We start from the raw sequence: 12,814 nt of genomic DNA on the forward strand, positions 1-12,814 counted from the left end.
TCCCTCAGCCTTCAAAACTCAGGACATTAGTATGAAACTTTCAGGTCATTTTCTCACGACTTTCTGTGTAGAGGAAGCTTAGTCCTGGAGAAGTTGTCCACCCCTCCCTTCATAATAGTGGGCGTGAGTAAACATAACACTGAGTTATCGGGGTCTACAGAGGGGAGATCCAGTTCCTCCCCTCCTGTCCTAAGTGGGTTTAGGGACTTTAGGATCTGGGCAGCAGTGGGAACACGTTTAGGGAGTGCAAGTTCCTGGGGATTTCTGAGCACAAGCCAAAGTCAGCATGCACTTTTATATTCTGGATGCTTCCCATTGCCCATTTCCTTTTGTCTCCCATGTGGCACAGAGAAGCTTCACTTAGCTCTGTTTTGCCTGGGGGAAGAATGAGGCACAACAGTAGCCCCAAGTTGAGGTTAATGGGAAAGACAGAGTCAGAACGCAAATCTCTGTCTTGTGTAAGTTTTCTTTATGACAAGGCATGGTTTTCCCCCATCTTCCTCCATTCAAAGGAATTAGGAAAGTTATTTAGTGAATGAGTACTGGAAGGCACCTGTGCTCTCTCTAGTCATCTCTGCAAAAGACGCTTTTATTTTACTTCATTTATATAACCACCCTGGGTTAGTTTTTGAGTGAGGTATAGCATGAGGACATAATGGCATTTTCGTTGGACTCATTTGTCTTGACTAGTCCAAAAAAACCATTCTCAGAATGAAAAGCTCTCTGCCCCATGTCTCTGCAGAAGAATGGAACTGGACCCTTCCCTCAGCATAGAAACAACTGCCAACTCTAAGGGGATTAAAGATTTAAATGTAAGACCCCAGGCTCTCAAGTTAGTAGAAGAACACATATGGGGAATTCTTTAGGATATTGGTCTAGACAAAAATTTTTTTCTTGCATATGAACTAAAAGTATAAAGCATAACGACAAACGTTGACAAACAGGATGGCAGTCAGCTGAGACACTTCCGACCATCAAAGGAAACAAACGAATCAGGAGACAGCAGAGTGGGAGGAAATATCCATCAAGTACGCATCTACCAAGGAGTTAATATCCTGGATTTATAATGAATTTCCAGTAACCCAACAGCAGAGCAAGCAAACACCGACCAAATAAACAAAATACTCTAATTTGAAAGTGGGTTTAAGGGCAAAAGGGCTCAGAGTGTGTCCACTCAAGCAGGATAACCCAAGTTTGATCACTGGAATCTGCAATAGAAAGAGAGAACAGCTTCAAAACTGATGGGCCTGATCGCCACAGGTGCAGCTACTGGGACACACATTTGCTCATGCACACATCCTCATACAGAGAAATAAAAGTTTAAGTAGGTTTAAGGACTGAATAGATGATTCAAGAGAGAGAGAGAGAGAGAGAGAGAGAGAGAGAGAGAGAGAGAAAGGAAGGAAGAAAGAAAGAAAGAAAGAAAGANAAGAGAGAGAAAGGAAGGAAGAAAGAAAGAAAGAAAGAAAGAAAGAAAGAAAGAAAGAAAGAAAGAAAGAAAGAAAGAAAGAAAGAAAAAGGGAGGAAGAAAGAGGAGAAGAAAAAAAGAATTATATGGTCAACAGACACATGGAGAAAAAATGCCCAACACTAACCTCAGGGAGACACGATGCTTCCTCCCCCAGTTAGGATGGAGAGAATGACAGTTTCCAGAGGGCATAGGGATGATGGTGGAAATGGGAGCTAGTGTAGCCATGTGGGAAACAGAGTGGGGACTTCTGGGGAGATGCAAACGGCATAATTATATGGCCTGGCAATCCCGTTCCTGGGAGAAACCCCAAGGCAGAAGTGAATCAGCCTATAGGAGAGACAGCTGTGTTCTGGTGTTCATTGAAGTGCAACAGTACAGAGTCTACCTTAGTCCATCAGCCACTGGTTAAACAAAAAGGCACCCCATTAAAGCCAAAAGAAAGAAGCCAGACAGGAAGACAAGCCCCTCACAGTCTCACACCCTCACTCACTGGTGGAATTCAAAACACAGTTGATCTCAAGGACGTTGAGAGCAGAGGCTGAGAACGCTGGAGGGTCTTTGCTGGTTTTACGATCTTAGAAGCAAGGAATTCTGCTGTCTGTGGCACAGCAGGGTTAATTCCAGTGACAAAAATGTGTTGAGCATCTCAAAACAGCACACACCAGGAAAACAATCCATGATTAAAGTGATGGGCATGCTAATTACACATTGATTCAATTATTATTCTGTTGCTCCCCCATTTTATATATATATATCACATTAAATACATATGAATAATTATTGTTAATGAAAATACTCAATCTTTGAGGGTTGAGTTTATCCTTATTTTGTTTTGTTTTTATTTTCTAGACAGGGTTTCTCTGAGTAGCCCTGACTATCCTGTAATTAACTCTATAGACCAGGCTGGCCTTGAATTTACAGAGATCCTCCTGCTTCTGTCCTCCCAGGGCTGGGATTATAGACGTGCACCACCACCGCTCAGCATCGGTCATTGACTTGTAATGTCTCTCTTCTTGTGACAGATACAGAAGTCTAGAGCTTCGGACTTGAACTTTGTGATAGCCCTTCTGAGTGCTGAGTGGAGGAAAGAACCCCAGTGGGGTCAGTTTTTTTCTTGGGAAAAAACTTTATTCTTAGGAGATTTCTCTATTCCCCTGAAGTATTTCATTTTCAGACAACTGTGAACTTTAGTCTATCCTCAGAGGTTCAAACTCTCTATAGGAAAGAAAATCAGGACGCTAATCACAAGGGGTTTGGAACATCCTTTGTTCCTGGGGTGTGTCCCTTCCAGGAACATGCTCAGGAATTTGCAGAGGAACACGAGAGACTGAGATTTAGTTCCCCACACACAAATCAGCCTTTGGTGCGGCTTGGATCCAGATCTGTTCGGTGACTAAGATCTGTGGTTACTAATACATGCCCTTTCCCAAAAATGTTCCTTCTGGGATCCTGTCTGATGGTTATCACAGCTTCTCATATATATTCCTCGGGTTTCAAAAAAGCACACATTTCTTTTAATTTTGGTCCTAAAAACTTCTCTCTCTCTCTTCAGAAATTGGAAGCATTGTGCTTAAACCCGACATTTTGAAAGCTAAGCACTTAGTGAATTAACTTTTTCAAAATGACCACACTAAGAAAGCAAATTGTGATTAAAATGAGCTGGGGAGGGATGGCTCTCTCATTGAGGTGTCCAGGGAGAACCTGAACGTTCTCTAATTTGACAAATTAGAAAATGGAAGGTAGAAATGGAGAGCTATAACCCAATGTCAGTTTTCAAAGAGTAACTTTAGTAAATCAACATTTTAGCACATGGTCTGGCCAGCTTGGATCTGTCTGGATGGGATGGATGGACTGTCGGCCGTTTTTTGACAGTTACCAGCTGGATCAGAGAGAGCAACACTTCCTGACCTCCTGACTCCCACTTTGTACATCAGCAACACCTCACTGGCGTTTCTTCTTGCATTTCACAATCATGTAGGCATCTTACCACAGACCAGCGTGCCCTTCAGAAACACCTCCCACTTCTATTGCTGACTGATGGTCCCTTTCCCTCTCCAGCTCTGCTGTATCATTAGTGGTGTTCACAAAAAGCTTGTGAGGTTAAAGACTGGGTCAATTCTAGAGAGGCTTCACACGGGAGGGCTTAGATCACAGGTATCAATTTCTCATTTTCACCGTGGTGTGTTGTCAAAGTGTGCGAGAGTATAGGTTACCCGCATCACACAGGTAGTCTCTTTGGAACCAACATGATTTTAATGGCCATAGAAATGTCAGGAAAAGCCAGAACCTTTTATGAACTGTTCTACATGCATCTATTTTCTGTTAGAGCCTTCCATCCCTAACTACTCTTTTCTGTGCTTAGCCATGATGTTATCACTCACCAGGACCTTTTCTCCATTAAAACTGTGAGGGCTAAAGTTCAAGTCCGAAGATAAGGGGTGCTTAAGAAATCTATAAAACAAAAAAAAATGCCTCCCACCTGTGAACCCCACAGGTAATAGAATGCTGGGGGCTGTTGTTCAGGTAAGATGATAAGTCACATGTTTTCACTTCTGTAAACAAGCTTGGTTGCCCCAACTGCTCAGGAAGTGCTTGACCACACATAGGCAGAAAGCATGTCAGGATGTATGCTTGCCTTTGTTGGATGAAGGAGGGAAGTGAGTAGCCATGGGGCTTTACCTTTCTAAGCATCTGTCTAACATAATTCTCAGCCATTCTCTGGGAATTCAGGATATGGTCTGTCTAGTATTTAATAAAGCTTGATTCAAATTTGGCTCAAAAATTGTGGTATTGAACTTATTTTTACCCAGTGGGATTTACAGTACATCCCAGGGAGAGGAGATGGAGAAAGGCAGAAACAGGAGCAGGAAGTTGTTACTGGCAACACTAAATCATGAGTGTTTATCTAGTTGGTATAAATCAGCATCATTGTTCTGTCTACAGCCAAATCTATCACCAGTGTTTGCTAACTTGCGATTTGCTGCTCATGTTTTTGCTTGTCTCTTTATGATCTGTTGTCATGATCAGAGTATATGGCTACTTGTCTACATACTTTAGAAATTCAGAGTGCATCTCAAAATCCAGGTGATGGAAGAGAGAAGGGAGTGAGTCATCCGGACGCCATCTTGGATCTCATTTATTTCCTCATGTATCTTCCCTCCTGGTAGCCACACAGTAAATGCTTGAAGTGGTGAGTGGGACCCCCACTCTGCCGTTAGAAGTTTGCTCTAGGGCTGGAGAGATGGCTCAGCCGTTAAGAACACTGACTGCTCTCCCAGAGGTCTTGAGTTCAATTCCCAGCAACCACATGGTGGCTCACAACTGTCTGTATTGGAATCTGATGCCCTCTTCTGGTGTGTCAGAAGACAGTTACAGCATGCTCGTATATATAATATAAAAAGTTTGCTCTCATTTTTTCCTGCTTGTTTCTTTGCTTTTGGGGATAGGTCCCATGGTGCCTCATGGACCCCAGATTGGCCTGGTGCTCCATAGGTGCTCTGAGGTTGATCTTGAACTTCTGTTTCCTCTTCTTCCACCTTTTGAATGTGGAGATCACACACATGAGCCACCATGCCTGGTGTATGTGGTACTGATGATCAAACCCAGGGTTAAAAGTATTTCATGACTGTAGGCACGAAGTCTACCAATTACGCTACATCCCCAGCCCTACCCTAGTCCTTTCTATGATGATAACAAAAGCATTTTTTCCTCCAACCACAACTAATTGTATTCTATATTCTTTAAAAGACATACAGTTAATTCATACTGTCCTCAGGAGTTGCAAAGCATCTACAAGTGATGATCACTATTGGGGTAGTAAGGCTTGATCCCCATGTTTCAACTTGGGACAGTTTTACAAGACATCATAGCATAAAGCTCCCCACGGGATTGCCTAAGAAGTTATTATGTTTTTTCTTCTGTCCAGACCTACTTCCATTTCAATACAACTCCCAAGAGCTTCCCCCAGTAAACTTCCTGCAAGGGAATAAAGTCTTTTAACCATCTCCCTGGGCAATATGAGCTGTATAACAACCTGTTTATTATTTTTAAAATTCTTACTTCACCACAGCTTGAATTATGTCAAATATGTTCTTGTGTCTCTTCCTTAAGCCTAGGCTAACAATATGTTGCCATACTGAGACCAGTGGGTCTAAAGTAGGAATGGAATCCTACCGTTGTGACTTGAGTAATTATTTGGGTAGTTAAATATCAACATGTAGCCTCCACATGACTATTTATATCCTACAGGAACAGCCGACCCTGCCTTTCTCTTCTCTCACCCACTCCTCCCCACCATGACTCAACGTTTTCATAGTCAAGTTCACAATAATACTGAACTGTGGTTTCAGAATAGGAAATGACTTATCTTAGAAACAACACGAAGGGATTAAGTCTTTCACATGTGCAGGTATGCTTTTTAAATTCATTTATTTCTTTGGTTTATTTCTACAGTTCTTTTTCTCCAGGGGTTCAGATCCCAGTAGTCAATGGACCTTAGCCCAAAAATTTTCATGTTCTCCACATCTTCATGTAAAGTCTTTGTGGTGAGAAACTAGGGGGGTCAGGCGCAGTCCACTTCCTGGTTTGTTTTTTATCTGCTTAAAAGACCTGGTATTTTTAGGAAGGTAAAGTAAACAGTGTTGGCTCCTATTGGGATTGGTTCGAATGCTTTGTCTTCATTAGACCCCCAAAGCCACACTTCCCTTGGTCTGGGGGGGGGGGTCCCTGTCCCAGCTGGTTTTGATTGATAGTAAAGTATTGCAATACAGTCAATGGCTGGGCAGAAAGATGGAGGTAGGACTTTTAGATTGCTCAAATAAGGGCAGAGAGAGAGGGAAAGAGAGGGAGAGAGAGGGGGCAGAGAGGGAGAGAAAGGGATAGAGAGGAGGAGAGAGGGGAAGAGAGGGAGACAGAAGAGAGAATCACCATGACTTGGAGGGAGAGGGACCAGATTTAAGAGCTATGTGGGGGGAGGGCTGCCCAAAAGACAATAGGACAGTAAAGAGAAAACATAGATTCAGGTGTTAAGCCAGGAATACCAGAGGGAAATGTATGCTAGCCTCGGGGAGGATTAGAAATGCCCAGTCAAGGCATATCAAAATTATCTGGTGGTGTGTTAGTGTCTTTCATTCGTGAATTCAGAGAACTCGAAGTTCGTTTGTGAAATATGATTTTCTGCACTGAGCCCCTTTCCTGCTGAACTTGCCACTGTGGCTCTTCCTCCATCCCTGGAGACCCCTTAGCCATTGCCAGCTTCCTATTAATTTCTCCCCACAGCATACCTCCTCTCCTTCCCACAGCTTCCTCTGTTCTGCGGATCTCTGTCCATGGCCCAGACACAGTCTGATGGCGTCCATGTCCCGCTGCAACAGGGAGTTCTCTGCTCCATGGATCTTCCTCTAAGGCCAAGCTTACTCCCCTCCTTCAGGAGTCAACCCTGCTTGGCATCCTCATAGCCAGTTAATAAGTATTTAAATGAATGATTGAGTATATGCATAAATGATGCTTTCCCATACTGCCTAATATCCATCCTACCCCTTATCTTCCCAAAACATATGTATTTATACAGGCCTAATGAAGGCAGTTTTCCTTTGAGTCACAACCCAATGAGGCGAGCTCAGAGAGGAGAGCTAAGACAAGTGTATGCATGATAGAGCAATTCATCTGATGCTTCGACTTCAGAGACCCACTGTCCCTAGAAATTCTGACCTTCCCAGCAACCCGAGCATCGGAGAGACCAAGAGCAACGAAATATAAATGTTACCTGGTTGCTGTGGTCTCATCCAAGCATAGGATAATGTACAATATAGTTTATCCTAAGCCCTTTATAGTAGCCTGCTGGAGTACTCGACTCTTCTCTCAGGAAGTATATGGTGGCTATGCGTGGTTGTCAACTTGACTACATCTGGAAACGGAAGTCATGCTTGTAGGAGATATCTTGTGAGATTTGAAGCGGGTGCACCCACATCCAGTCCAGACCGTTGAGGTAGGAAATCACACACCTATGATCTAGATCTTGAGGTGGAAAGACACATCTTTAATCTGGGCCACACCGTCTGCTGGAAGCCTATATAAGAGCTTGCAAGAAAGAGGTTGGTCTCTGACTGCTTGTTCTTGCCTTGCTAGCAAGTCCATTCCATCACTGGCATGAAAGCCTTCGTTTTTTAGGATTCTAATTTCTACTGAAGACCAGCGGAGACATCCACCCTGTGCACTGAGCAATTTCTAGATTCTTAGACTTTCTGTTCATAGCCTGCCATTATTGTATTAGCTGGACTGTAACCTGTAATTAATTCCAATGAATACCCCTCCCCCAGAGAGAGCTTCATTCTATAAGTTCTGCTACTCTAGAGAACCCTGACTAATATAGTTAGTTATGTATGGACCTCAGGGATGGTGAGGCTGATCACCTGTACTTACCCTTCATTATTGTTTTGGTTTAGAAAGTACCACATTTGGTGAAATCATTTCTTTTCCTCTGTATCCTAGAAATACCCTCTCAATTCTTAGGGAATTCCACATTAATGTGCATGAGATTAGCATAAGTGTTTCTTCAACCTTTGAGGTCTCTCTATTTCAACACCAGAGAGTCAGGAACACTTGGCTGCCTTGGCAGGTATCCTGTCCTCCTTGAGAGTGTAGCTCTTGTCTTTGTTTCAACAAATCAGCTCCAACTTAGGTTTCTGTGCTTGTCTGAGGAGATAGACATCTTCTGGGATCTTGGAATACAAGGGCACCAGGGCTAACCAGTTCCTAGAAATAGAAAATAAGCCATTGGCCATTCATGTTTCCGCTGCAAACTAGCTCAGAGACCTTACTGTTGCATGTAGCTTTCTAATACCCTGGCTAAGGTCTGGGATCGGGCTGTGCTACTGCCCCCAGCTTCCCTTGAATCCATGTATAAAAGACACAGACACACAGTTGTTCAATTTCAATTTGCCTTCTTGGCACAATTGCTTGGCGCAACTATCTCCCGCATGCTCTTATCAATATTCTTAGGTCCGAACATCCCACCTGCCCTAAACTTTAGTTGCTAAACTCCCCTGACCACTTGCCTGTAGGAGCAGCCTGTGTGGCAACTCCTTTTCGAGATCTCACATGGCTGGTCATTTCTCTATCAGAAGCCTGGCAAACTTTCTCTCTCCTTCCTTCCCATCTCTCTGCCTCCTCCACGGACCCAGAATTCGCCCCCCTATCCCTTCTGCCCAGCAATTGACCATCGCTTCTTAACTGACAGATCAAGAACCAATTGGGGAACAGGACTGTAGCATCAACACTACCCCTACAGCTTACCCCACCTACTTTCCTGATGAGATCTTTTGCTCTAGCAGCTGTCCTGTTGTCTTACTTGCCCCAGGGTCAGAGTCTAGGCAGCTAAGGACAGTCCTTAAGCCTGTGAGCCTGGGGTATTATTCACTCAGCAGCGTACCCTCCTTCACTCTCATCTGTCCTCACCAGTCCTTCCTCAGGGAAACGGCTGTAAAGGCTTTTGCCCACATTTCCCTGTTGCTCAATTTGCCTCATCAGTGATAGAGATGCTTCACTTGAACATCCTCCCTCATGGCCAAGTGAGCTCTTATTTCTTGTGAGTGCTCATTTTAACACTGGCAATTGTTTCCTGCTCTGGTGGCCTCACTACATTGAGTAATAATGAAAGTGATTTAAAGATAGTTATCCCCAGAATTTCCCGCTGGGCAGGCTCATTTGTTTAAGGAAGTTAGTAAGTGATGTCTTTTTGTTTCTGTAAGCTGTGACTACTGGAGAAGTGACATGATGGGGGGAAAAATACAATGTCAAGGCTTTGATGTGTGTCTTCAGCCTAGTGTCTCAAAATATCCTATGTAAATGACTTTATTATCTTCAACAAGTTTGAAATGAATCTCCAGAGACAGAGACTGGTTCTCCCAAAGTCCAGGAAGGAGTCAAAGCCAAACTTTCCTAACGTGCTTTGTTCTGCCCATGTGCACCCCCTCCATCACAGTTTTCCAAATCTTCCAAGTTATATGTGATAACTGCAGACTTGATACCATGGAGAGAGGGTATGGTTTTACCAGTGGGAACTACTGAATGCATCCAGGCACAAACCACCCAAGATGTCCCGTTATCCAAACAGGAGTGTAGACTCAGGGAATAAATATGAAGTCTTGAGGAATGATTAACCAGTGACAAGGAAACATCTAGAAATGGCAGAAGTTTTAGTAGGCACCAGCGTTAGCCAACAGAAACCTCTTCTTTTGCCTGTTTTGGTTTCACACACTTACAATCCCAGTCCTTCAGCAGCAGAGGCAGGATGGTCTTGACTTTGAGGCTGACTGGTTGCATAGGAAGGAACCCACAAAGGCCTCAAATAAACACACCAACAACCCCAAAGCTCTTCTCCCTAAAGGAATTTCATGCGCTGGTTTTGAGCCCTGAAACCTAATCAGCACCGACAAAGACATGGGGAATTCCTGGCTTTCAAAGAGCCATGAGCTGATGAAGAATAATCCAACTCAACAAATACAAACACACAAACACAAGCATCCAAGATGCTATGGGACAGAATTGCTACAAGACATCATCAACTAGAAAATAAGCCTGCATCTTGTTATCATCTATGGAGTCTGTGCTGGCTATCAGCACGTGCGGAAGAGTGTGAGGATATGTATGGTAAAAATAACCCTTTATTAAACATGCTATGATTTGGGGCTTTACTAAAGCTTAGGGTACTATCATTTTAAGCAAGAAGTAAAGACAGTTGAGGAAAAGGGAAGAGAGAAAATGATGGAGCGATGAACACATTGGAAATGAAAGGTATAAAAGTTGGGGTTGCATGGAGGACCTGAGACCATGTAAATGGGCTTAAAAGAAACAAGGAAAGGGGCTAAGCATGTAGCTAACTGGTAGAGCACTCACCTAGCATGCATGAGTCCCCAAGCTCAATTCCTAACGCACCAAAAACAAACAAAGACAACCATGGAGTTGAAGGTATCCTTAGGGTAGTGATTCTCAATCTGTGGGTTGTGACCCTGTTGGCGGTGTTGACCTTTTCACAGGGTCACATGCCAGATGTCCTGCCTATCAAATATTTACATCATGATTCACAACAGTAGAAAAATTACATTTATGAAGTAGCAATGAAATAATTGTAGGGTTGAGGTCACCACACCATGAGGAACTATATTAAAGGGTATGCTCATGCCTTGGACCCCAGCACTCAGGGGGCAGAGGTGGGTGGATCCCTGTGAGTTTGAGACCAACCTGGTCTACAGAGTGAATTCCAGGAGAGCCAAGGCTACTTGGGAAGACCCTGTCTCGAAAAATTAAAATAAAATTAAACGGTTTAGGAAAAAAAAAAAAAAGGTTGAGAAGAAAGCACAGCCTCCTGGGGGTTTGGGAAACCTCAGTAGGGCATCAGAAAGAATTCTTGAATGTAAATGTCAAAATGTCCAGAAAGCATTCTGGGATGAGCTTGTTTTGTACCTCGGGGCTTGTGCAGCTCTGGGGCGACCTGGTGTCCCTCAGCTCCTGGTTCCTTTGTCACTGCAAGAGTTACTTTCACAGTCTCCTTTCCAGCCACTTTCCATGCCCAGGGGCCACCGGGTTATCCCACAGCAAGGAACAAGCAAGCCTTTCACTCCTTGTCCCTCACTTGGAACCTTCCTGCCGTACATCCGGTTTTTCAGCTCTTCAACACTTAGTTGCTTTTCTTTAGAGCCAAGGGCCTGGAGTGGGTGGGAAGGCTGCGACAATGTAGCATCTGTGTGTTGACAGTAGCAGCCTGTGGGCCAGCGACCCACAGTCAAACTCGACTGCATCTGCTGTGTGCTGGACTGCACACCTTACTGGCAGTAACCGTGGTTAACCCCAGCGCGTCCTGGCGCCAAGTGCCCCTCTTGTGTTGCTCCCCAACCTCTTACCTAATTGACTCCCTGGCTCCTTTGCCACATTTGTACCAACTCTCACGCAGGATGATCTGGTCCCACCACCCATCCCACCCACACAGGGAACAACACATCAGTGGATCACGACCTAACAGGACACAGAACCCTGGAGGGTGGGGCGTGTATCACTGAGCTGGGCAGCTGTGTTTCTCTCCAAAGGGTTTGGCTCTGGGTTTTATTTACTCCATGGGTTGCTGATTTACACGGGGAATTGCAATCTCTAAATGAGCGTAGCTTTTAACATGCTCTGTTTCTGATGCGTTCAGAAACTTGGAGACATCCTTTAACTTTTGGGAGAGATAAAAAAAAAAGCCCCAAAGCAAAAAGGCATTTTTGTTCTTGGCCCCGAGTCGGAGAAGGATATTTGCTTCTGAAGGAGGGGCGGGTCTGTCCTCTGATGACCCCAAAGAAACAGGAGCTGTTGCGTAAGCCGTGTGCAGGGTACCAATTCAATGTCAGTGACACACCAGCATGTCCTCTCTCTAGGAACGCTTGCCCTTCACAGAGATGCATGTCTCTGAAGCCCCTGTACCCCCGGCACTCAGGCACAGTTTGAAACTAGGCATGGGGAGAGGGGATAGGAAGTTGGAAACAAGAGACAAGTGGGATGTGGAAACAAGGCCAATGATTGTGATCCTCCCCCTCCTTGTTAGAACACCCGATGATCATGTGAGTGTTACAGAGATTTGAACAGCTCCCTTTTATTCAGCACAGAATAGACACAGGGCAGGCAGCGAGCACAAGTTCCAGGGAGCCCTCAGAGCTCCTCCTTCCCGGAGTCTCCTTCAGCTTCGAGATCTCTCTGAAAAGAACATAAGAGTGCACCGTTAGTGACTGGAGAAACCTACATCCACCCTAACTTTGTCCTGCTGACCTCTTCTGTTATGCCGATGCTGGTTTTTGTTTTTAAAAAAGAGGTTTCACTACTCAGCTCTGGCTGGACTAAACTTATTATGTACCCCATGCTTGTTTCAATCTGTGGCAGTCAACCTGCCTCAGCCACCAGAGTACATGGCGTGAGCCACCACACCTCATACAAGAGCTCTTTATCTGGGATTTAAGTTATTTCCCATCGGCCTTTTAATTAAAAAAATGGAGAAAACCCAAATTCAGTTTGTGCATACAAGCCCTTTGTAAATCGGCATCTCTAGCTAATAGAGTCCCATGAATCATGTGTTCAGAGTCACCCTACTCTGCCCTCTCCATCCACACCCTCTGTTCTCACAGGGCTAAAGACCTCTGATTCCTTCCATGAGAAACGGAGCACATGGAGAGAACAACACAGGCATGTTTACCTGCAGCATCCCCACACTCACCTGCAGCAGCCCCACACTCACCTGCAGCATCCCCACACTCACCTGCAGCATCCCCACACTCACCTGCAGCATCCCCACACTCACCTGCAGCATCCCCACACTCA

General features: G+C 44.5%; 1 protein-coding gene across 1 annotated transcript in view; it reads right to left on the bottom strand.

The window, feature by feature from the left end:
- Window positions 1-7,370: 7,370 nt before the first annotated feature.
- Window positions 7,371-12,814, bottom strand: part of Erp27 (endoplasmic reticulum protein 27) — a 21,432-nt gene continuing 15,988 nt past the window's right edge. Inside the window, exons 7-8 of the mRNA XM_021164202.2 lie at window positions 12,711-12,794; window positions 7,371-7,486 (exon numbers count right to left, since the gene is read on the bottom strand). Of these exons, the coding sequence (XP_021019861.1) occupies window positions 7,371-7,486; window positions 12,711-12,794 (200 nt within the window). The remainder of the gene's footprint in view (window positions 7,487-12,710; window positions 12,795-12,814) is intronic.

Source organism: Mus caroli, chromosome 6 (assembly GCF_900094665.2).
Source record: "Mus caroli chromosome 6, CAROLI_EIJ_v1.1, whole genome shotgun sequence".
Lineage (NCBI taxonomy): Eukaryota > Metazoa > Chordata > Mammalia > Rodentia > Muridae > Mus > Mus caroli.